Here is a 26,789-nt window from a genome sequence, read left to right as displayed (position 1 = left end):
ACAAGGGAAAAAGAGACTTTCCCATACCTCCTTATAGATACCTAAGCAGAACTTCAGGAGACATATCTCTCTAGTGAAAGAAACTTAGAAAAACACATTCCCAAGAGAGATGAGACCAAAGTCAATATGCGAGCAGCTACCTAGGATCACTATGAAGTATAGCTGTTCAGTGATTTCACTGATTTGTTACTAATACATAAATTAGAGGATGGGGAGGAAGGTGGGGCATGGAGGTGGGAGCACTTAAAAGTTTTTATCTTACTAAAGCCCAAGTTTGACCATATCACCTTCCCCTTCTCCAACTACTTCCCCATGCCTTACCTCAATAAACTTCTATGTCTCCTTGTCACCTCCTGGGTCAAATGTAATATCATCTGTTTGGTTTTTAAAGCCTTTCATTATCTGTTCCAGTCTTATACACTACTTCCTTCTGCACACTCTATGGTTGAGTGATACTGGTCTCCTTGCTGTTCCTTGCACAAGATACTCCCAACTCTGTTCATTTTCACAGGTTGTCAGCCATGCTTATCAGCTGCTAGGTGGGCACGATGGATAGAGAACTGGGCTTGGAATCAGGAAGACTCAACTTCATGAGTTCAAATTCAACCTCAGATACTTACTAGCTGTGTGACTCTGGGCAAGTCATTTAACCCTATTTGCCTCAGTTCTTCATCAATGAAATGAGCTGGAGAAGAAAATGGCGAACCACTTCATTATCTTTGCCAAGAAAACCCCCAAATGGGGGTATGAAGACTGAACAACAACAGCCATGCTTGGAATATTCTCCCTTCTTGTCTCTGCCTCTTGACTTCTCTGGCTTCCTTCAAGTCTCAGCTAAAATTTCATGTTTTTCAAGATGCTTCTCCCAGTCCCTCTTAACACTAATGCCTTCTCTCTGAGATCACCTCCAAGTTACCCATTATATATTTTGTTTGTACATAGCTGCTTACATTTTGTCTCTCACATTAGAATGTGAGCTTATTGAGGGCAGGAAACATGTTTTGCCTTTTTTTTTATCCCTAGCATTTAGCATGGTGTATGGTGCAGAGGTGCTTAATAATGCTTGTTGACTTAATTTGATTTTATCATGTTATCAAATGTATTCATCAGTGTGAATTTTATAAATACTTTTGAAGACATGTTCATAGTGGCTTCAGATGAGGGAAAATATTCTTATCGGTGTGGAAAAGAAGGCTAGGAAGCAAATACAAAAATGCTTGTTTCTTTTAAACTGCATTTATCCTTTGCTATTCTAATATCCCATAACATTTTACACAAAAGACAGGAAATAATAATGTGGGAAGAAATGGCAATACTAATGTTAATGGGGAGGGGAAGTCATTAATTATTTTGAATTGAGCTGTTCCAACCTTTTCAGTTTGAGGAGAAGGACAGTGCAAGGTCTCAAAGCTCTATCCCTTTGGGCAACATTAAGAGGAATAAGCTGTTGATTCTGTTCTAAGTCACTTCCCTGGTTTGGGGAAAAACCCAACATTTTGAAGAAGAGGATTAAAAATGTTTCTCTTCTGAGGTTCCACCCAGTCAGCAGGAGTCAAAGATTCGCACACTCCATGATGTAAACTAAATGAAGAGAATATAACAAAACTCAGATCAGAGAGAATGATGTTTGCAAAGCAATCTTCTTGCTCACATATGCTCTGCTTCACTGACAAATAAATGGTTTGATGAAAGTAGTTTCTAAAACGGTGAGCTTGGGTATGATATCAGTGAACAATTTGAGTCTTTCCAAAAGTGATTTTTTTTTAACTGAAAGATGAGAAGAATTTATAGTTATGGAAATTCCCTTGGATACTGGCTTTTGTAAGATTAAATTTAGAATCACAGAATCAAAGAATTTTAGACTATTGGCCATCTCTCCCAATCTACACTTAATAAAACAAACAAACAAACAAACAAAAAACAAAAACAAAATCCTCTTCCACAACAACCCTGACATGTGGACCCAGAGTCAGGAAGACCTGAGTTCAAACCTGGCCTCAGACACTTACTAGCTTGTGTGATTCTGAGCAACTCACTTAGCCCTGTTTGCCTCAGTTTCCTCATCTGTAAAATGAGGATAATAATAGTACCTACCTGCCAAGGTTGTGAGAATCAAATGAGATAATATTTGTAAAGTGTTTTGTGAACCTTAAAGCACTATATAAGTACTAACATTATTATTTATTATTATTATTATCATTTATCATTATTATCCTTCCCTGCTGCCTTTGCTTGAAGACCCCCTCTCTCTATACTCATTCTGGGAACCATCATCAGTTCCTCTGGACAGTCTCTAGGTTGATGATTCCCAGATTGAAAATTCTAAACTTTGTCTTTCTCCTCAGTCTAGTCCCACATCACCAAGGGCCTAATGGGCATTCAGATTGGATGTCCTATTGCTATCTCAAACACATGTTTGAAGCGGACTTCATTATCTTTCTCCCCTGATCCTGCCTTCTTTTGAACTTTCCCATTTCTGTTAAGGGCACCAACATTTTTTGCAACAGGTTCTTTCATCCCATATATTCACTCAATTGCCATGAATATATCTCACATTTAACCTCTTTCCCCTTTACTCAGCCACCATCCTAGCTCAAGCCCTCATCACACCTCATCTAGTTTATTGCAATAGCTTCCTAATTGATCTTCCTGCCTCAAATCTCCATTCTCCAATTCATTCTTCACACAGATGCCAAAGTTTTTTTTCCTAATTTGAAAATCTGACCTTATCACTCCCCTACTTAAGAAACTCACCTCCCTATTACCTCTGGGATTAGAGGTTTGGCATTTTGAGCACTTACCGACCTAGTTTTAACTTGCATTCCAGCATTAATGCACATACCACTCCTCCATGAATACTGCGGTCCAGCCATTTGGCCTTCTTGTCCTTCATACATCTCCATGTTCTGCCTGTATTCCTTTGTACTATCTGTCCCTCATTCCTGGATGCACTCTCCCCTCAACTCTGAATTTCTCTAAAGCTCATCTTAAGGGCTGTCTTTTATATGAAGCCTTTCCTAATCTCCCATGTTGCTAGTGCCTTTCTGCCCATATTACTTTGCATTGATTTTATGTATATATTTTTATTTGTTTTTTATTTATTTATGTATGTTTATGTTGTCTCCTAGGCTAGACTAAAAGATCCTTGAACGGAAGGACTGTTTGGCTTTTTTCTTTTGTATTCTCAGTGACTAGAACAATGCCTGGTAAATAGTAAGTGTTTAATAAATGCTTATTGACTGATTAATTGAATTAATGAGGGGAAATCTACTGCTTCCTGAAGCAGTCCTTTACATTTATGTATAACTGTTCTTATTAAGATAGGGCAGCAAGATGGTGCAGTGGATAAAGTGCTAGGCCTGGAGTCAGGAAAGACATGAATTCAAATTAGGCCTGAGACACTTAACTAGTTGTGTGACCCTGGGCAAGTCATTTAGTTCTGTTTTCCTCAGTTTCTTCATCTGTAAAATGAGCTGCAGAAGGAAATGGCAAACTACTGCAGTATCTTTGCCAAGAAAACCCCCAAAGGGGTCACAGAGACTGAAGTAACTGAACAACAACTTATTAGATTTATCTTACATTTAGCCAAAATCTGCCTTATTTCAGTTTCACCCTAATGTTCCTAGTTTTATTCTTTGGGACAAAGAAGAACATGTCTAATCTCTCTTCCATATGATAGTCCTTCAAACTGGAAGACAGCGATCATGTCCTCACTGAGTCTTCTCTTGTCCAAGATAAACAACCCCCCTTGTTCCAACCAAGCCTCATACTACAAGACACACTCCTTAAGAGTTGTAGTGATTCTAAGGATGACTAATCAAACAGCTCATTAAGTCCACAACTAATGCAAGCGGCCTGGTCTGTGAATAAGCTCTGAGTGGAATAGAACCATGAGAAAGTGGGAATGCCATGGGTGCCTCAAAGTGAACAAAATTTTTTTTCTAGGTCCTCCACTGAGACCATGGACATGCCAGTAGTCCTATAGTTGCTCTCAGGAATTCAGACCAAGTGTGTATCACATTAGGCATCTTTGCATTATTGATTGGGAAATATAAGAAACAAGTATTGGCAAATTAAGCTACAGCAACAAATAGAAATGGGGCACTATTCTACTAACCCATTCCTTGAGCATCTCTGGTACTTTCCTTATACACAGCAACCTCAAGGCTCCAGATTTCCTCTCATTTAGTGGATGAAGACATTGGTTTCCCAATGGTTTATGGAAAACTACTCATTATAAATGGATTTTGTTAGTTAAAATTATATTAATTGATATTTAATAGATTGAGCCCTACTAAAGGAAAAAAGAATATTAAAAAGTTGCTGATACACAGAAAAATGTAAGTTTTGAGAAATAGAGAATAGGTCAAGAGTATGTGTTGTGTAGGTGTTCATTGGAGGAGAACTTAGTCTAAACAGGAAGTGATGAAAGACATGCTTATTGCACCACTGGGAGAGAAAAATATTAAATCCAGATAGAACACTGAGAAAGAACAATTGGTTTATTGTGTGGAAGGGAATGGCAGCATCTTTGGTGGGAGGACAATACACTATATGGTAAGAAAACCATCAGAGGTCATTTGGAACACAAGTCATTTTTTTAAGGAGCATGACTTTTTTCTAGCCCTATATAGTTTGTCTGCTTGATAAAACCCCAGTGTATTCAAATCAAAAGCACATTGTTATTTCTGTTGTTTAACCACTGCAGGCTGTCATTTCATAGATCTTATCCATGGGAAAGAATAGATAGCAATGAAGTGGTCAATGTTTAAATTCATAATGATTTAGATTTATATAATACTTTTACATTTACAAAGCATTTCCCTCACAACAGCCTGGGGAGGTTAAGTCGCAGAGACATGGTGATAAACATCTAACCACACCCATGTCCACATGTATACACTGAAGAAACTGAGGCTCTGAGAGTTTAAATGACTTGCCCAGGACCACACAGCTAGTAAGTGTCCAAGTCATAATTTGAACCTCAGTTTTTTTACTCTAAGTACAAGAACTCTAACTATTATGTCATGCCGCCTCTAAGTGAAGAGCTGAAACTCTAAAAGGGAAAAAAGGATAATCCAAAGAATTTAGAGAAAAACAATCCCCTCTATTGCTGAAATATCCAGTCAAAATATCAAACCATCTCAGACTTGGAAGGGACCTCAGAGATCATCTGGTCCACTCATACATGAAGAGGAAATGACTAACAACCACCTTTTTCTATCCAACCCTACACAGTGATAATGAACTCCTTGCCCCCTGAGGTAGCCCATTCTATTTCTGAACAGCACTAATTATTGGGATTTTTTTCCATCATATTCAAATAATCAATTAGATTTGTGACTTCAGTAATGTGGATATTCTCTCCTATGGTGCAGGCCACAACTATCTATCTGCCCATCATGTACGATTTTTTTCCATCTCTTCCTATATGTTCATCAGAATGGAGTCCATTTAACATGTTAGGGCCCTTTCTTGCTTTTTCCTCATATTGTGAATAAACTGCTGAAACATAAAACTTGTTCATTGGTTATTCCTTGCTCTTGACTCATGACCAACTCAATTTTTTGCTAATTTCTCTATCACATCCTTTACTTAAGGAGTTTCAATGCACAGGAGTTCCTCATTCCAATGAAATCACAGAGTCAGTCTCAATCCCTTATCTTCTTTCATAATTCCTTATTTGACAGTCAGTCAACAAACTGACTATCCCCTATCCTCCTTCATAGTTCCTTATTTGTTATATGCTATAGATTGCTCAATAAATCAACAAGCATTTACTAAGCACTTCAAAACATTTGTATAGAAAAAGGTAGGCCTTTATTTCAGGAAGATGTTTAGGGTTATCAAAGAAACTGCAATTTTCCAAGGGTATTCTAGCTTGCTCCCTTCCTCCTATTTAATTCTGGGCCCAACCCAAGGTCCATGTGCATATCTGTCTGAGATTACATGTACATAATAAGTATACATTTGAATTTTTTGAGTTGGCTCAGATGTCAACTATACCGTGATCTTTGATCTCCCTAGTTACAAGTGCTGTCTTTCTACTTAAATATCTTTCTTTGGTCCAAAAATGGATTTGGCATGAGCATATGCTAGATAATTACCTCCTCAATTTTGGGGGACTGGTTAAGCATATTGAACATGGCCTGAGCTGGGACCTCTGAAAGCAGGCAGAAGGGTCTGGTAGAAAGCATAGACACTCCAAATCTCAAGCATTGAGTTCCCCACCCAACCTGTATCCCTCACTTAACTGTAACTGAGATACATTACTTGAAAGTTGGAAATGCTTCCAGTGGTCACCTGCATCAGCAGTTAACAGAAATTCCATCTAAAATATTCTTAATAAGTGATCCCAGAGAGCCTCTACTTGAAGATCCCCAGTGATGGAGAACCCATTACATATTGAATTAGCATGATCCACCTGCCTTGTGACCTCAAAAGACCACTTAATCTCTCAGGGCTATCATTGTCTCACCTACTGAATACTGACCTCAGGTTTCTCTTAAGGAAAGTTCTTTGCAATTATAAAGTATAATAGAGATGCAACAGATTACTCTTACCTTATTTGCTCTTAGATTTATTTGCCCAGATGGCCTATCTGAATAAGACCCTCCTAGTGAACTGGTGAAAGCAGGGATTTTGTATTCCCAGTGCCTGGCACTAACTGAAGACTCATTGATATAAAGAACTCCTTCGGGTGACATTAAGATAACTCCTAGTGGGTTGAGCCTATCACTTTTTCAGCTTAGCACCCATTACCAATGTGGTACAGTTCACACCACAGCAAGAATGAAAGTGATCAGAATTGGAGTCCACTCAATTTAAACAATATTTATTGGTTTTCTGTTAAACATGATCTTTTGGTCTCTGCTTTGATGAGAATTTTTCTAACTGAATCATTTTTTAGAGTAATACAATTGGAAAGAAAAGTTCAAAAGAAGAAGGAACTACTTTTTTTCCTGCATTTTTATAGTACTTTACAATAATAATAGTTGACATTTATATAAACCTTACAAACTTCAAACTAGTAATGGCAACAATGATCCCTGGTTGAACATGTCGGTTTCATTACATCTGTTGTCATTGTAAGAGAACTGTTACCCAGTGGGTGATTGACATTTTGAGGTTCACTTGCAGAACTCAAATAGAGCTTTGGATTTCTGACAACCCAAAAAGTAGTCCATTGGGCAGTCATGCCTGATATGGTGACTTTGTTTTGGCAGGAAGAGAGTCTTCTCTCTCTTAAGTAAAGAACTGCTAAAGCACAGTTCACAGAAACCCATTTTCAATGTATCTGAACCATTTTTACAAGCTTCTGGCTTGAGTGGAAAGTGATTAGAACTGGACAGCAAAATTCAGCAGTTGAAGAGGCCAAGTTCTGGTCTACACTTATGTGTATTTATACCTGTGCATGCCTGGTTTGCTATGTGTGAAATGGAGATAATATGTGGCTCTGGATTTATTGAAAATACACAACAACAACACTAATAGCTAAATGTATGTAGAATGGTAAGGTTTGCAAAGAGCTTTATATATGGTATCTCTTTCAGTCTTCACAACAATCCTGTAAGGTAGGTGCTATTATTATCCCCAATGAGGTTGAGTGAGTTTAAGTGACTTGCCCAGTTTCATACAACAGCATTTGAGGCAAGACTGAACTTAGGTCATCCTGACTCCAAGTCCAGCATTCCACTAGTTAGTAGTGAGTGTCTTCTCCATGGTGCTAAATGATCTCATTATTCTTATGTAGGAAACAGTAATGTACTCTGAGAAAGACAAAAGTTTTGACACATAAAAGACTATGTCAGCTGAGTCATCCCACTGCCACTGTCACCACCTTAATCACCACATCCTCTCATGCCCCAGTGAAGACAGCCCAGAATATTGAGCTATTGAGATATTAAGCCCTGAGAAGAGCAATGCTCCATTGATCAGTGATCCTGTTTCCAATCTGGCCCCCGTAGCCCTCATTGTGAGGGAGCAACAACTTGGACCTACCATTCTCACCATCACCAAGATCAATCACTATCTGTATCACCACCACCACCACCACCACCAATCACTGTGTCATCAACTAGCATTGGCAAGTAAGCACAAAATTCTTGGGAGTAGCAATGCACCTCCAACCATTCACCAGTTCTGATTGTAGCTCAGCCCCAACAATCATCATCTAAGGGAATAATCCCTGTGAAAAAGGAGCCAGCCATTCTTCACAACATATGGTGAGGAGAAGACAGGAGAAAGTATGTACCGGGTAAGTCAAGCCACCCACACCACTCTTCCTCAGACTCAGATGGAAATAGCCCAGGACACTGAGCCTACAAGTCCAGGGAAGAGTAGTACTGCCCAAGCAAGTGGACCATTTCGCGAAGACATCATCATCGAGAGTACACCGTTGTAGAGATGGACACGACCAATGCTTCTGGGAGTGCTGTAGCCCCTTCTTCCTCAGCAGCCACAGCTCCTGAAGGTCCAGAAAAGGAAGTTCCTGTCACCAACATCCTTGTCCCTGTCACATAGTTCAACCTCAGAAACAGAATATAATTTTATTAATGGATATTGATAAAATATCAATAAATGACCTATCTAAATGTAATTTATCATATACAAATACAGAACATGTATTGTAAATGTGCTAATAAATGATTAATAAAAATAGTGTATTTTTATTAAGGAAGTTGTATTACTATCTGCTTTGCTGCTGCACCCTAAGAACCACTGGGTCTTTCCGTCTGATTTGCAGGTAAAATCTCCTAGGTATTTGTCTACCCCATTAGAATGTGAGTTCTTGGAGAACAGAAATTGCCTTGCTAGTTGCTTCCCTGGTGCTTACTATAGTATTTTGCTCATAGTAAGCACTTAATGCTGTTTCATTGATTATTCTACACATAAATTTAGATACGCATATATGTAGTATCATTATTAGTAGTAGTACTTATTACTCTTCCCTGGCATTGTCTCCCGTAATCTCTCATTTCCTCATTGTTTATGCTACTCTTAAGTACTCTGAATGATGTTATAATTATTTGTGCATATGTTATCTCCCCCACCAAGATGTAAGTTCCTTGAGGGCAAGGATTGTGATTTCTTTCTGTTTATTTCTCCTCCAGAGCTCAACCTAGTTCCTTATGTAGTCGGCAAAATTTATTTTAGTCAGATGAATAAAATAAGAGCTGAAAATTGTGAAACTTTCTGAAGGACTTTTTATAGCAATTATTACACTATTTAGACAACTGATTGGTTTTTAATGGTCATATTCAACATGTCTCTAACAAGTCCTCATTCCTAGGCATATTCAGAGACCAGGTTTTGTATTTACCAATCCTATGTATGAACAGTACATTAAACCTGAGAGTATATTTCATTTGGATCCATTTATAGAACCCTAGAAAGTTGCACTTTTTTCATCACTTAGCATTTCGAGACTAATTTTTCAGTTCCAATTATCATAGAAAATGTAAAAGGACATTAGGATCCTCTGCACATTTTTCATCCTGAAATAAAAAAAGCAGTTCATTTTCTGGGGCAAATCCTGCTTTGTTTTGTTTTTTTCAATTATTATATACACAAATGGTCATGGGTTTCATAACAAAGGTTTAATTAGAATAGTTAATAACTATGCTTTCCAGGGTGTCTGAGTCATCCACAGTAATAATTAGGGAGTTTTGTTCCATACAAAATGCTTTATTTAACCTTCATGCCTTCATTCAGATAATTATACAAATGCATACATTTAAAGGGTTAAATTCTATTTCAGTTCACAGCTCAATTCATAGGAAAGTTGAATACAGAAAAGCAATGCACCAACAGAATATGTCTGAGACACCATTAAAAACGATAACACTTGTTCATTTAAATCTCTGAGAATAGACTGGAATAATCATCCTCTGACAGAATTTCATTAGGAGGGTCTCCCTTTACATCATCATAGGGCAAAATCACCATTTTACAGTAAAAGGAAAAAAAAAGCTCTGAGTATATTTACAATACATACACTATACATAAATACAAGAACAACACTTACATAATATTAATAAACTTATAACAGGTGTTGTCTAAACACTACATAGTATATAAATGCAGAGGAAACTATTGGGAAATTAGATCTTTAGATGAGATTTGAAGAAATAAATTTCTTTGCAATTAAAAACCCTCTGAACAGAAAACAAAAGAAGATTTGAAGAATTAATACATTTGCTTTCTAGTTTCACAGGGGAGTTTTATCTTTTGAAATATGGGGTCATCTTTCTATGGGCTTTGAGAAAAAGTCTCCTTTCCCCTACATCCCAACAAAGTGAATCAGGTGCTGTGCATCTATTCAATTCCTTGTTCAGAGGCTCCAATCCTAGACTGAAAATTTTCAAATTATGAGGTGAATTTAAAAAAAAATTTACACAGAAAGATCTTATGACCCAATTACCATATGTACTAAAGTAATGAGCTAATTATTGAGGGATTGGGGGAGGAATTTGCCTGCTTGATTTGGCCAATGATCATGTTTTTCTTTATTCTTGTTTCTTCACATATAGCTAAGAGAATTGTTCAAAAGAAAATGACTTTTGAATTGATCCCCCTCCCCCCCACACACAAAGAGCAGTGTCTAGACTACTACCAATTATAACTAAGTTGTCTTTAAGTGGCAGGTGGGTATCTTAAAGGTGGTCTTGTCTGATCTTTTCACAACACAGAAAGTTTGGAGTAAGCTTCTGACTTCGGACAAACATGAATTTGCTGGTTGGTTTCTTTTTTTTCCCCCCAAACGACATATTCCAATACATATAATTGCATTATGATCCAATGTAATATAATAGATAACACAATATTTTTCAAGCTGGTTTTATAACTATTTCTCTCACTTCCTTCAGTGAGCTGCTTTTGATGTGATGTAATATGTTCCACACAGATGTGGAAAAAAGAAATACAAAGGATTTTCTTCACAGTCACCTTCCCATTGGATGGTGATTTTTTTTCTTTAAGTTTTAAATGTGACAAACTGTGAGCAAACAAGTCATAGGAAAGAGCCTTTATAGGCACCAGTGCCCCAGTTCAACAATACCTATGTAATGCATTGCAATTTAAAAAAGTCATATGAACATCATTACAAATAGAAGAGTATACAAATTCTGCTATGGAAACCAAATAATTCAAGATCAGGATGCAAAATTTTTTTCTCTGTTTTAGGCTGTCTCTTTTGGACCATGGAATAAGAAGGAATGAAAGATTTTGTATTCTCACATCCATAAAATCCTTCTTCATATGATTACTGGGCACTCTTTTCTATATATAAAATGTGCCTCTCCCCACAAACACAATTCTTGAAGAGTCTTAGACTGGTCATTGGTAAAAGCAACTAATCAGTTCATATAGGAAATCACTTGTTCTACATCCTCACACTTAGTGCAAAGTTTGTTGTTTCATACACATTTAAACATCTGGTGATGAAAACCAGAAGGAGAAAGTCCTGATGTGATTCTTTCTACAACTCATCATTTTTCAGCTCATTTAGGTTTGTGGTTTTCATGTTTTGAAAAATTATTGCTTGTGAAACCTAACTAACGGTGAACAATGACCACCTACATTAGAGTCTGTACTCAGAATGTTGCTTTCAACATGGGAGTTTGTTTATGCAGCACTATCTCTCTCTCTCTCTCTCTCTCTCCCCTCTCCCCCATCCCTTCCCCACCCACCAAGTATAACAGGGAGAAAGCTCATAATTTAGGAAACTATTACCAAAACAGTAAGAGAAATGACTGTTCTGAATGTTTTTAAGGTCTATTAGTACATCAACGAATCAACATTGTCAGAATTTCATAAGTCAGGGGATCGGGGAAAGAAAAAATAGAATTCGTTTGTCTTAATTCCACATACAAAATTCAACTGTATCATGACTGTTAGCATAAACAACAATTCATATTCAAAACTATTTAACATCTTCAGTGACTCTGCTGGAAAACTGGAACGCTGAAAAAGAATGATCGCTTTTGAATCCGTGTTCATTATACAAGCATGGTGGCTTCTACCTCTCCATTCACCGCTGGACAAGTAATTTTTGAGAGGTTATGATATTAGCTACAGTGAGGTGAACATTTAGAAGCATAAACTCCATCTTTGGAAAAAAAAAGACTGATCTGAATTGATATACAAAACTATTTGAATGAAAAGTGAAGACGAGAATTCAAGCAAGCTGCCAGATCGTGCAGGACCAAATGCCAACAGAAAGTCAAGTAAATATCTGATTTTGGCCTGAATGATTGAACTCATGTCCCCAGTTGTGTGTCTGTAGAGATACAAGCTTATCGAAACAATACCAAACATTCTGGTGAAAGAGGTAAACTTTAGTAAGATGCCTGGATTTTAGGGTAGATGCCACATATCTAGAGATACATGCATGACTGGTGGTATGTTGACTAGCTATCCAGACAACTGACTGCATTTTTCACTCTTCACTCAATATGGCTTAGCACTGTATAGAAATAACCACATCCAGACAATCTTTCTTTAAAAAGATTAAGAATTTTGTGAAGGAAATGCAAGATCCTTTCCTCATCAGGACTTTCTTCTGGCATCCATTGATCCAGTTCTGTAACTCCTAAAATTCTGGGAAGAGCTAAACACATGACCTGGGTTTACTCAAATCTTGACTTGCAGAAAGCAAATGGAAGTGCTCGACCCCTGTTCACACTTCATCAAGACTCAGAGCTTCTCTAGCTCTGTAGAACATAATTTTAACTGACAACAACAACACTTTGCTAGCAATTACAATGTGGACCAGAGGTGCTAACAGGGCTCACATTGTCCAAACCACATCATTCTCTAATTCCAACTACGACTCCATGATTTAGCAGAGAAATGGGGGAAATTATGCAAGCAAATATGGTAACATTCAGACTGCTCCGCAAACCTTGGCTGAGTGATGGGCTGATATCCTTAAACGTTCTAAGTACTCCACTAGTCTTCCTATAGACATGATACAGATTTTTTTTCACCCAAAGATACTACTGAAATGGGAAAACAACAAGTGAAATTGGAAAAGAAACAAGAAACAAAAAACTTTACATTTAACAATGTGTCCTCCCAGCTGAAGTGTCTAGTAATTTTTATTGGCTATCACGGGTCTTCTTCTCAGAGAATACTGGGTATGATTCACTGGAAATCTTTTATGAGCTCAGGGTCAAAAAAACACAAGAAGCACTAATTTGGAATTGCCACTGCATATTGTGGGCTTTCTTGATTAAATCTGCATTCTCCCTTTGCACGAGTAACAACATTTTACTTAAGGTAAATTACACATAAGAGATACTAAGAAGGTAAGGATTAAATAATGGTTTTGGGGGGGAGTTAAAGAAGTGAATAGATTTACTGAAATTTGTCTTTTTCAATTAATCGGGGGAATAAGTGCTAGTTTAATGAAGCAACAATATTATTGCTGTGTGAAAAGCATAGGACATTCCATCAGTTATAATGTATGTATGTGGATAGGCACTTTCAGGTTTTAATTCATTTCTGAAAAACGGGTATTAGCTTATCTCTGTCACCAGCAAATGGGGATTCTCACTGCTACTACCATCACATAGCCTCTGTTAACACGCAGCTATACCTAACAAAACAAAAACTCCCTTTGGAATTACCCAAGAGTGACCACCTGTTGGAACTGTGGAATCTTTTGTCCAAGAAACATTTTGGCAGAGGGAGTGAGATGACTGAGAAAATAAAACAATTGTCTACTTCTCTCTCGAGCGCATTTTAAACACTAGAATACTCCCATGCAGCTGTTTTCCCCTATTCAGACAAAGGCATTCTGAGTTTGGAATCAGTTTCCAGAGACTTCAAATGACTTCATTGTATCCCAAGCTGTCCTAGACAAACCAAAACAAGTGGTCACTCTCGGCTGTACATGCTCAACATGTTCTGACAAAGTAGAACAATTGAGATCCTATAGTAATATGGCTAATTGTGTGGAAGATTTACAAGGCATATCTGAATGGTGTGTGTGTGTGTGTGTGTGTGTAATGAAAACTAGAAGCTTCCCCTCCAACATACTTCACTAAACTATTTACAACCTGTGTAAAATTGTGAATTTGAAAATACTTTTCCACTATCACATATATTACAGAATATTGACTGTTACAAGTACAGTAAAATACCTTCATTCTATTTTTAAAAGATGCAGTATCCTTATATTTGATTTTCTTACTAAAAATTGAATTTTTATCGAAACTGTTCAATATTTAACATATTTAAAGTACCAATGGGCATGAGCTGCTAAACATACATATTATTCTATAATGAAACTGTGAAAAATAGCTGTTTTAATTTGTTATGTACATTTTTAAGCTATAAAATGCAGGCAAAGTCATATACAGCAACAGAAGCTGATTTCCTAGTAAGGTAAATAATTTATTTTTCCAGACAGCATGGAGTATTACAAAATCTTCCTTTAAAAATCTTTTTTCTTGGTTGGCTATCATGTAAGAATATGTATCCATGAACATATGGATATGCCACTGGCTACATGTATAGAAAAGTATATTCATGTGCATTTATTAGGGGCATTTCTATAGAGAGGCAGGCATGGTGATACCGATAACAGAATGAGGAGATGTAGCTCATTGGCCTCTTTATACATAAAAATAAACAAATCATGTTGGAAAGGGATGTTTTCAAATTGTATGCACTAACCCCCATGAAACTAAGGGAGATTTTTTTTTCTTCCCACTAAAGATTTAGTAAGAAAGTACACTTTAAATTTAGTACACTAAAATTTACAAGTACACTAAATTTACAAGAATTATTATGGGGGTAAATTCTGAGAATGGACCATGAGAAACGGGCATTAGACTTTTGATACCCATTCATATTCATAAATCACCTCATTTTTAGTCCTTTGACATCAGAATTTAACCCTCCCTACAATATGAATGCTGGTATTCTTAACACTGGTCAACTCTGCCACTTTCTTACTTTAAATGGTAAGCTACTGTAAACACCATTATTGCAGCCACATCTCTAAGCAGCTGAAACCATGATTAATAGGAGTACACAATACAATCGAAGGCCTCTACTTACCAGATTTATTCAACTGCACCTTTGGTAAGCATAATAAAATACAGAATAAGGAGTACTGCATCTTTATCCCTGTTGAAATTGTCACTGTAATGAGTTGATATTCAAAGTGCAGAAAAGCTTTGATTTATAAAAGAAATGGCAATTCAAAGTTTTTTTTTGATTCTTCTATTCAAAAACAGAACACTAAGTTATTGTGTGAGTGTATTTTTCTCCCCAAAAGCTATTGACTCTTAGACTTTTTCAACCACGAGAAATGATCTTTCTAATCATCTGGAAGCTGGCACTTGTAAATACTGTGGCATTTCCTTGGTTCTTTTGCAGACAATCATCTTCCTATCTACCTCTTAAACTTTAAAGTGAATAAAAAAGTGCCCTTGTTCAAAAAAAAATGGTGTGGTTTACCTTATTGTTATTCAACTGCTTTTGAAAACAACTATTCTATAGTGTTTCCTAAAACTGATGCCAGACATGGCTGCCTAAGCTTTAGGGTGTATGCCTTTGGAGATTTCTGTCTTAATAGCCTTCAGGGAATTTGTAGCAAGTTACAAGGAGGATCCAAGGTTTATGTGTGACTGATGGGGATGAAAGCAAAACAAGACAAAAAAAAAGTAAACTTTTTCTCAAATAAGAACAGTATATGAAAGGAGAGTCTATTAAAATGTAAAAGATTGAACTCCTTAACCTTGACACTACTCTAATTCCCACGAAGTTCTGGAGATCTACAGGCATGCAAAGGGATGGAGCTCAGATATTCTGCAGCAATCTTAGATTTAAAAGCAATTAAAGAAAGAGTGGGAAAGGTCACCTGCATTCATGTATGTGCACACACAGCTTCAACTTTTAAAGGAAAAAATGCTTCAGGGAGGAAGACCATAAAATTTCCTAGAGCTCCACCTTTTTCTCTGTTATTCACTATGTACTGTGCTTATAACTGAAGTAGTAAATGGGTGCTGAGAGAAAATGGAGGCCTTTCCATTTCTGCAAAGCTAGCTGTACTTGGGGAAAAAAGAGTTCTTCCATTCCAAATCACTCTGCTGTTGATTTTTGTGGCAACAAAATACCCATGATGAATTCAGAAAGCTCACTAAGGTTAAATAAGTTGCTTGCCCTTATAATGCACCTGAAGGTGCATTACGCACCTTGCTTGCCCAAAATAAATTCCAGTTCCTAAATTTTGATCTAAATATTTTTTGATTATTAAAGTGACTCATTTCTTTATTTGTGCTTGATTCCATTTTTTTTTAAAACTACTGGATGTAATGATACGTTAAAGGGGAGATGGGGGAACAGCAACAGGCCTTATCTTTTAGCTTACTGTTCAGGTCTGGCTTTCACTTGCTGGGGATGAAAAAATATTCTTCCCTCACTCCCCTTTTCCAATTTTATAAGAAAAAGTCATTTAGATCTGTGCTGAATCTAAATCTAGCTATATATCTCAAGGGCCTCCTAAATACTGGGCCTATTGCTTTTATATATCTTAAACCCAAGACTACCTATAACCACTGAAGAATGTTGCTTGAGAAAGATTAAGTGGATGGGCCTTTCTGAGAAGAAGCCATCATGAAGTCAATCGACATTTTGGGAGGTGGGGGTCAGGGATGGTGGCAGCAAGGGAGGTATGAATGTATGTTTTATTACCCTCTGTTCTCTTGATTAGTAGTTAACTCATCCAAATTGTCAATTATTTCCTATTAAGAATAGACACGGACTTGGAGAAGTTGGGCAGTGGGGGGTGGGGAGTCGCACACAGTAAAAGATAGAAAAACTTTCTAGGACGTAACACCCAGTGCAAGGCTGCAGCCCTAGTCTGAGGTGGTTTGGAGTTGCTCAATTTTTCTACTGAAAAATTGGCAGACAATGTAGAGCATAGATTTATACTAAGCTTTTAACCTGAAAACTGTTACACTATTATTTCAGTGTTATTTCAAATACTTTTAATACTATCAGAGACAAATCTCACTTGTTTCATTCAATGTCCCTAGTTCCTGCTTCAACAGTCACTTCTCAGAACAAGACTACGGAGATTTAAAGATAATCCCAAACAAGGCTACTTCAGTAACCAAAGTTATTTCAGACTGTTCAAACACTTAAAAATGAGCTAGGAGCATTGTGAGGTTAATTTGTGCCTTTCCCAAATCCAAGTTTTCATAATTAAAATATATTGCAAAGGTCTTTCTGGAGACCCTTTATAGCTAAGCTATAAAAAACTTGAACAAATAAAAATAACTCACCAAACTCCTTCTACCATATTGAAATGGGGGAGGAAAACCTCCACTCTGAGTGAAAGAGAGGAAATTATTCTTTTTAAAAGGATGTTTGTTGGTAACATATTGCTTTATTTATCACAGACTTGATTCATTACAGATAAGCTCATAGTTTTTTGGGGGGTGGGGAGAGTTGGAGGAGAAGTAATAATTTTTTCTTATCCTTGATGCAGAAGTCTGGATTGAGCATACCTGCAAAAGCCAGTGAGGCACCACTGAGCCTAAATATAGTTCTAAAAACAAAAACCTGTAGAGAAGAGCCCATGGGCTACTCTCTTCTCTGCTTTCCAAGAGTAGAAACTAGCACCATTTCAGTCTCTCCTCTGGGAGCATTCTCTTTCTACTCATTTCATTCCAAGGAGAGCTGACCTGGTAAGGTAGGGGTTCCTTCCCCTCTGTACCACCTGCCTCAGCTTTCTAGCCATCAAGTGAAGTCTAAAACGTGAAAAGGGGAGCACAATCTTTAACTCTGTCACCCCCTGGAGCAGGACAGCAAACGACAGAAAGATTACTTCAACATTGTGAAAGTAACCAAGACATCAGAAAAACTCTGTGTGTGTGTGTGTGTGTGTGTTTAAACAATTCTTTTAGTAAGTATGAAAATTGGTAATGTGAGTCCTCAGTGAAATTATTGTAGGAAAGACCTTTTATTCATTATTGCTTTTCTCCTCAAGAGGCGCATTATTTCCTTCTCCACTTTGTCTGATTTTTCATGTTCACTGACTTTGCTTGGACAGCCACACCTCTTACACCTTGGTGCCAGTGTGTCTAAGAAAGTTTCTTTTCCTGATTCCTTGTAATCAAATACTAGGGGTTGGAAGAGATGATGCCTAGGTGACAGAAAACTTCACTATGAAACAGGGCAGTAGTTTTTTTTGTTTGTTTGTTTTGCTTTGTTTTTGTTTTTTAAAGAAAAGGCTCTTCCTATACAACCCTAAACCATTTCTATACTAGTCCATGTCAGAGTAGACACTTGGACTGGACCTCAAATGAAACACAGTTTGTCCCCTTTTTGTTTTAGCTGACGGACAAAACAGAATCAAAATGAAACAAAGAACGAACAACAACAAACACATGAGAGATTAAATGTCGGTTTCCTTAAGGGCATGGCATAATGACAAGTTGTGTGTGATCTCTAGTGCCACCATCACTACCGCAAAAGTCTGCTGGAGTGCCCCTTGATTTTCAGGTAATGGAACCTCTCCAATAGATTCTTCTCATCTATTTTCATGCAGCTTGCTGGTAACATAAATTAGGCATGTTTTCTACATTACCTAGATGGTAATCCAAAAAAAGGGGGTGGGGAGGATTGGGGATAATAATCCAAGTTAAAAAGGTCTTGCTCTTTGCCATCGATTTGTGGTAACTGATTTTTAAAATATCAATAAGAAAATGTCTTACAGCTGAGAAAATGTTTAAGCTACAAACATCTTTAAACAGTAGAGGACACAGCATGGAAAAACAATGCCTGTCTCTTCAAGCATCCGAGTCACTCATCTCCGGGCCAGCATGAGAATGCTGCTTGTGTAGCCATGGTAGGGTTACCTTCAGATAGAGAGGAGAAAAGTACCATTCCGTTTTCCTGCTCTGGTTTCAGACATCGTGGGATGAGGATGCCCTTTTTGTGTTAACACTGCGATGGGGATTCAGCCCTGCTGAATGGGGTGTAGCTAAGAGACCCAGCTCTTACGCTCTGCTCCGCTGGACAGGTCTCATGCCTCAAACCAGCATATGCCTCCGACGGTGCAGTGCCAAGTGATCTGACCGGGAAAAACTTCGATCACAGTCTGCGCACTTGAATGGCTTCACTCCCGTGTGTTTGCGGTAATGCCTGGTCAGTTCATCCGAACGAGCAAACTTCCAGGTACAGCCTTCCCAGGTACATTTGTATGGTTTTTCTCCTGGGGGGAAAAAAACACACAACAAGAGATATATCTTTGGTACTTGATGAAAGTGAAATAGTAATTCAACCAGCAATTTATGAGTGGAAGACTACTGCCATCGCATTGTTTATTCCCTACCTCCTAGGACAGAGGGGCAACATTCAACACCTATGCCAGTGGCACACAACCATCTGTTAAAAAGTTCTGGAAAAAATGAACATACTACGTGGTTCAAGGGATGGAACTTGCCCTGATCAGAAGCACATTTATCTCCAAAATTAGCTTAAACCATTTGTGCTGGGAGTGACCACAAAAAAACAAACAAAAAACATGCTTAGGCTCCAAATAGACTTTAAAATATAGAAAACTGTATAAAAATAAATTTTCAGAAGTATGAAAAATTAAGTAGACTTAAAATATCTACCATCCTAAATAATAATAGCTTATATTCATTCATTTCACATGGCACCTTCACAATTCATAAAACACCTTTAAAGCAAACCTAGGAAGATTGATAGGTCAGATTGGTTATACTAATTTTTTCAAATGATGAAACTGTTACCCAAAGAGTTTAAGTGATTTGCCTTAGTCCGTAAAGCTGAGCAATATACCCAGGATATAAACTCAGGTATTTTTAACTCCCAGTATAGAGGGGCAGCTGTGGATAAAGCCATTGCACTGTGGTGCTGTGGCTAGACTGTTGGGCCTGGAGTCAGGAAGACCTGAGTTCAAATTTAGCCTCTGACACTTACTAGTTATGTTACCCTGGGGAAGTCACAACCTCTGTTTGCCTCAGTTTCCTCATCTATAAAATGGGGATAATAATAGCACCTATCTCCCACGGTTGTTGTAAGAAGCAAATGAGGTAATATTTGCACAGTGCCTGGCACTTAATAAGTACTATATACATGTTAGCTACTGTTATTATTATTATAATACCACATTGCTGTCATTAAAAATAAAATCCTCTTTATTAACATCACAAAGTTTCTGTGATGCTCCCGAGTTAGTAATGATTCCTCCCCTCCCTCAGTGCCCTTACACTTTTGTTTTGCACCTCTCTGATGCAAATCTGTAATCTTGTATGTTATAATTAACCTGTGTTTTCGATTCATCCTCCAAATTAGACTGTAGGTTAAATGAAGGTGGAAACCAGGTCTTACCTTTTAATTCCTCCAAAGCCCCTAGCACTGTGCTTTTGAAAGCATAGCAGGCATTTAATAAATATTTACTGAATAAATTAATGAAAGAATGAATGGGAGCAGAGCTGGAGATGATGACAAACAGATTCTAAGCCACTATTGCCCTTTAATACAAATAGCAAGAGGAAAGACGGCTCTGAGAGCTGCTGAAATGGGCACCCTGCCCCCCATGTTGGTCAGGGCTGATGCACTGTTCCATTCAGTGGTTTCATTAGTCACTTGGGGGAGGCCATATCCTCTCTCCCACTGGTGGGGAGTATGTGCAATGCATAGATAGTGGCATCAAGAATAATCTATACCAGGGGCAGCTAGGTGGTGCAGCAGATAGAGCACCAGTCCTGGAGTCAGGAGGACCTGAGTTCAAATCCGGCCTCAGACACTTGACACTAACTAGCTATGTGACCTTAGCCAAGTCACTTAACTCTGACTACCTAGCTCCCCCAAAAAAAAGAAGAAAAAGAAAAAGAAGGAAAAAAAGGATAATCTACACCTAAGAAATGATGAGGATGTATACAAGAGCAGGAAATTAAATTTAGGCAAGGTTGTTGGCCAACTCTTCACTCTCTCACCACCCTGTATCCCTTCTTAAAAATGGGTACATACATATTAACTCATTAAGGAGTTGCAGAGGTACTTATCAACATTTCGAAAGTTATAGGTACATGATATATTTTCTAGTCAAAATGTCCAAGGGTATAGAATTACTACTTGGATTTATCATTTCTCATTGAAAAATGGAAAGCCAGAAGGAAAACGAAGAGTTGCAATACACATACACACACACACCCACATACACCCCTAAATAGAACTGGCCATAAGACTTGAGTCACCACCTGGAAATTCCCTGAGGTGATAGCAACAAGAATAGGTCACCTTTATGTATCACTTCATAGTTTACAAATTGCTTTCCTTACAAATACAACAGCTCTTGTAAGGCAAGTGGTGGTAAATCAGATTTTGGTGATGTGTTCCTGAGATATACAATGTTTGGGTAGCTCAAGAACATTTCAGAACAACAAAAGACCAACCTGATCAATCTACAAGGTGACTCTGAGTCTGAAAAAGGCAACCAGATCCAGGAAAAGATGAGCCCCCCCCCCACCCCCGCCTTTCTGGTATTAGATTAGAAAGTACCTTTTGGCTACTGTGTTTGGGTAGTTGTTTTTTTCCTCCCCTGCAATGCCCGTAGTGGAGGAAAAAAAAAATCCTCAATACAACAGTGATATTAAGATGTAATCCATAAATTAGGTCGGGCCTTGAGAAACTTTCTTAATCAGGGTCAAGTCCCGTAAGTCATTGTATGATTCTGAAGAAGTAATCTGACCTCCTACTTCAGTTAACTTGCAAGGACAGTAAAATATGCAAAAGCTTTGTCAGGAAACAGATCTGCTTTCCAGAGCCCAAGAGGGCTCCTAGGGGAACGGGACAAAGGCTGACCCAGGTGTGTCAGCTGCCTGCTTGTCATTCAGGGTGGAAGCACTGTCCCCATCCAACCCCAGACTTGTTTTGTTCCATCAAGATGCTCAAACATTAATGACATAATGTCTGACAGCTGACGTGCCGCCCAGGCATTACGCTACACAAATATGGGAATGAAAGAATTATTGCTTTTCCACACTCTTTTGGCTGAATGGCATCCTACTGAACTGGGAAACTTTTTTGTTTGTTTGTTTGTTTACACTTTTTGGTGAGGTGATTGGGGTTAAGTGGCTTGCACGAGTTTAACTAACACTAGTACGTGTTAAGTGTCTGAGGCTGGATTTGAACTCAGGTCCTCCTGACCCCAAGGTTGGAGCTCTATCCACTGCGCCACCTCGTTGCCCCTGGGAAACTTCTAAACATCACGTACCAGATACACGTGCTGTGCTTTAATGAAACCAGTGGATTACACAGAAAACCAAACTTGCTGATCACACTTAGTGAGCAGCCAGGTGGCCTGGTGGGTAGAATGTCAGGAAGATTTTTCTTCCTCAGTCAGAATCCAGCCTCAGACACTCACCAGCTGTGTGACCCTGGACAAGTCATTTAACTCTATTTGTCTCAGTTTCCTTGTCTGTGAAATGAACTGGAGAAGGAAACAGCAAACTATTTCAATATCTTTGCCAAGAAAACCCCAAATGAAGTCAAAAAGAGTTAGATGTGACTGAAATGACTGAACGGCAACAGCAATAGTAATATCATCATCATCTTCAACCACCACCACCACCACCACCATCACCTTATCTAAAAAAAGCCATTTTTGAAGAGTTGTGGAAACTGGAAGTTATGGAATGAATGAACGAAGAGTATTGAATTGACTGCTCACAAAAGCAGTTCATATACAAAGTAAAATTCTGATATAATTGTGTCATGACCAAACACAGAGGGTACAGCTTGACTGGAAGAAAATATCAGGTTCAAACAGTCCCCTGACATTGTCAGTGCTGATGTCAAAAAGGCAAGCCACAGACCAGACGTGGCCAAGCCACTGAGTAATTAGTGGACCAGCCGCACAATAGTAATAGAAACCTCTATAACAGTCCCAGGTTTTCAAAGCTCTTTGAACATATCATCTTATTTGGTCCTTACGGCAACATCGTGAAGTAGGTACTATTAAGTGTCATTTATCTCAATTTTACCCGAGGCAACTCAGTGACTTGCCCAAGGTCACACAGTTAATGTCAGATGTGGCAGCATTCAAACCTAGATGTTTCTAACTCCAAGTTTAACCCTGGATCCACTGCCCCACCCTGACCCTGTAGCTGCCAGTACTAAATTCTAAAGTGGGAGGCGCCATGGTTGGGTCACACCCATTCGTGGGTTATCTTGTCCTAGATCCCATCACCTCCCAGCTCCTTTAGCATTTGCCCCCATGGGTTATTTATTCCTTAGCTCTTACCTACAGTTTCCCAACCTTCAGTCTAACATGCTCAAGTCTCTCCTATGTCACATTCCCTAGATTAATCCCTATCCCCTCAAGCTATTGTCTTATATCTTTGACTTTTCCATGCCAAACTCCTAGTCAGAGTTGTTTAAACTTGTTGGCTCGGTTTCCTCACCACCCACTCACTTCTCAACACCTCAGAATCTGGCTTTTACTCCATCACTCTACTGAAAAACTGCTCTCTCCAAGGTTACCAAAGATCTCTGAACTACTTAACCCAATGAATTTTTTTTTTTTCATCACATCCCTCAGTGGCTGTTGACAATCAGCCCCCATCTCCTGATTATTCTTTCTTCCCTTGGCTTCTGAGACACTGTCTTCTCTTAGTTCTCCTTCTATCTGCTGATTGCTCCTTATCAACTTTGCTGGATAAAAATCATCCATCCAGTAAGTGTGGATATTCCCCAAGACTGTCCTGAGTTCCTTTTTCTTTCTCTTTACTTTCTGTTAGTGATCTCAATCAATCAATCAACAAGCAGTTATTAAGCCCCTACTATGTACCAGCTACTCTGTGAGGCATGGAGATACAAAGACAAAAATTAACCAGTTCCTGGCCTCAAGGAGCTTCCATTCTACCAGGAGAAGCAATGGTTCAATATATTAGTATGTACATGGTCCTGGGAAGAAGGGCATTATTAAGAAGGGGTTGTAGAATGGCTACCCATAGAACATGGTGCCTAAGCAAAATTCTGAAGGAAGTAAGGGATTATTAGAAATGGAGTGGAGAAGGAGTACATTCCAGGGATGGGGGATGGCTAATAGAAAGGAGAGACAGGAGATGGGAGTGCTGTCTGTGTGGAACAGAAGGAGGTCCAGTTCGGCAAGTCTTGGAATATAGGAAGGGGAATAACAAATAATAAGGTTGGAAACTTCTGTTAACTTCTGTTTTCCTTCTGTCCATCTATATAAGCCCCTTTTGATCCGTAATGCTATTATCTATTATCTACTGACTTCTGGGTCACTCTCCCTACTTGTTTCAAGGAGTGAGTTTGAAAAGGATCTTAAGAGTTTCATCTAATCTAACTTCTATCCACATCATGAATACCATCTCTGACATGCCTGTCAAGTCTTCACTCAGCCTCCACAGAAATACCTTTAATGATAGGAAACTTGATTCCCCTAAGACAGCTCATGTCATTATTAGCTAGATTTTAATTGTTACAAACTTTTTCCTTATTCTGAACCCAAATCTGCTGACCTGTAATTTTCAACCACTGACCTTAGTTCTGCCATATAAGGCTAAGGAGAATAAGTCTAAACTGTCTTCCACGAGATAGCCCTTCATGTCACTGAAGACAGCTATTCCATTTCTTCTTCTTTCTTTCTTTTTTTAGGCAATCGGGGTTAAGTGACTTGCCCAGGGTCACACAGCTAGTAAGCGTCAAGTGTTTGGTTTGAGATCGGGTTTGAACTCAGGTCCTCCTGACTTCAGGGCCAGGGCTCTAGCCACTGTGCCACCTAGCTGCCCCTCTGTTTCTTCTTCTTCAGGCAACAAATTCTCATTTCCTTCGACTGATCTTCCCATGGCTGTATGTTACCTCTTCATTCTAGTTCTGCTCCTTTGAAAATGCTTCAGTTTGTCAATATCCCTTCTAATATGTGCAGCATGGGATTGTGGAAAGATTTCTGATCTCAGCACTGGCAATGCCTGGGTTCAAGTCCTGCCTCTAGGGACAAATCATTTAACCTCTTAGTGGTCCCACAAAACTCTCAAATACTATAAGAAATAGCTAGATGGCACAGTGGACAGAGCACTGGTCCTGGAGTCAGAAAGACCTGAGTTCAAATTTGACCTCAGACACTTATTAGATGTGGGCCCTGGGTAAGTCACTGAACCTCTATCTGCCTCAGTTTCTTCAACTATAAAATAGGGATAGTAATAGCACCTACCTTCCAGGGTTATTTGTAAAGAGCAAAAACTCTTACTTAGCACAGTGCCTGGCACAGAGTAGGTATTTAATAAATGTTTATTTCCTCCCTCCCTACGAGTTGTCTGACCTGTACCAAGAGAGAAAATTTATTTGATAAAATCATAGATTTGCTAAAACAAGATAGAATTCACTCTTTTGCCTGCTACATCAGAGTAGTCATTCCATATTTTGTTTATCAGCCCGGTAGATTAGCCAAGGTTCTTCTTCACCTTTCACTTCCCCTCCCCTCCTACCCCCAGCTCATCCTGTACTTGTATAGATCATTTTTTCCTACAAAAGTTTTAAGTTTGTCCTGAAGAAGTATCCTACAAGTTTCTATAATTGTTAATACAAAGCTAGCTCACTGAAGCAGGTAAGCTGAAAGAGGGTAGGTTTCTTAACTGGACTTCCTAAAGGGCAGTGTTTCTCAAAATGTATTGTAAGGAAAACACCCTGTATATATGGGTGTGTGTGCATGTGTGTGTATATATGTATATATGTATGTACATATGCATATATATAATGAATCTTATGTTGTATGATAAGAGGTATTAAAATAATTTTAGAGGATTTTACTACAAGTCAATAAGTATTTATTAAACACTACCTTGCTCGACCCTGTGCTATGTGCTGGGAATACATACACAAGCAGAAAGACATCCCCTACCTTCATAGAGCTTACATTCCAATGGGGTAGCCAATACACAAAAGGGAGCTAAAGGGGAGGTTTGGGGTAAAGTATGGTAAAGAAATCCACAGAGTCAGGAATGGAGCCAGGAGAGGAATGAAGGAGTGATCATGGCTGGTCTGGGATTTCTCCTTAAAATGGAAGTTCTGGGACAAACCAGCCCATCAGAGGGGAGGACATGGGTACTTCCCTTGTGTGAAGTCTAGGGGTGGAACGAGCTTCCAGGATGAAGAGATTCCTGGGGCATTAAAATCAAAGTCAGAGACCGTCTGGAGCTCAATTGGGAAAGGAACAAAGATTCTGCCAAAATTCTGTCTAAACAGAAGGCTTCTACCACCGTGGCAAAGTTGAGTATTGCCATATTGGCAGAGGGCCATAAAACCTTGGGTATTAGGTCTGCCCAAGTGAGACAGTTTTCTCATTTTCCCTTCACCCGGTTACTCCTCATGAGGTCTGTTTGAAGGGTTCTCCTAGCTCCTTTTCTGTGTCTCTCTTCTTTACCCTCAGGAGTCAAGAGACCTTATGTGGCACTTTAATTCCAGCCCAGTGCAACCTCCTGCAGGCCTATCAGGGATAGTGATGAAGGATTCCAATCTTGGCTTTGTGATACATCATTTATGTCTACTGCTCAAGGTGCAACCTTGCTAAGGTCAGATTCTCATCACCAGACTGGATGTGGGGTGAACCAACAGTCATTTCCTGGGTTTCATGAGACTGCACTAATTCTAATACCTCAAGGATCTATGATGTTATTGGTATGTGTACTTGTTCCACTAATGCAGTTCTCAACCCCTGCATGACTTAGTAACTCATCTATAAGAACTGTAGCCAAAAAAAAAAAAAAATGCCC

At 38.6% G+C, this 26,789-nt stretch overlaps 1 protein-coding gene across 1 annotated transcript in view; it reads right to left on the bottom strand.

Moving 5' to 3' along the window:
• Positions 1 to 14,198: 14,198 nt before the first annotated feature.
• Positions 14,199 to 26,789, bottom strand: part of KLF12 (Kruppel like factor 12) — a 290,638-nt gene continuing 278,047 nt past the window's right edge. The window contains exon 5 of the mRNA XM_027844571.1: positions 14,199 to 19,234. Within this exon, the coding sequence (XP_027700372.1) occupies positions 19,053 to 19,234 (182 nt within the window). The 3' untranslated portion in view covers positions 14,199 to 19,052. The remainder of the gene's footprint in view (positions 19,235 to 26,789) is intronic.

This window comes from Vombatus ursinus, unplaced genomic scaffold (assembly GCF_900497805.2).
Source record: "Vombatus ursinus unplaced genomic scaffold, bare-nosed wombat genome assembly UNPS02014942.1, whole genome shotgun sequence".
Classification (NCBI taxonomy): Eukaryota; Metazoa; Chordata; class Mammalia; order Diprotodontia; family Vombatidae; genus Vombatus; species Vombatus ursinus.
This window is presented reverse-complemented; position numbering and strand designations above follow the sequence as displayed.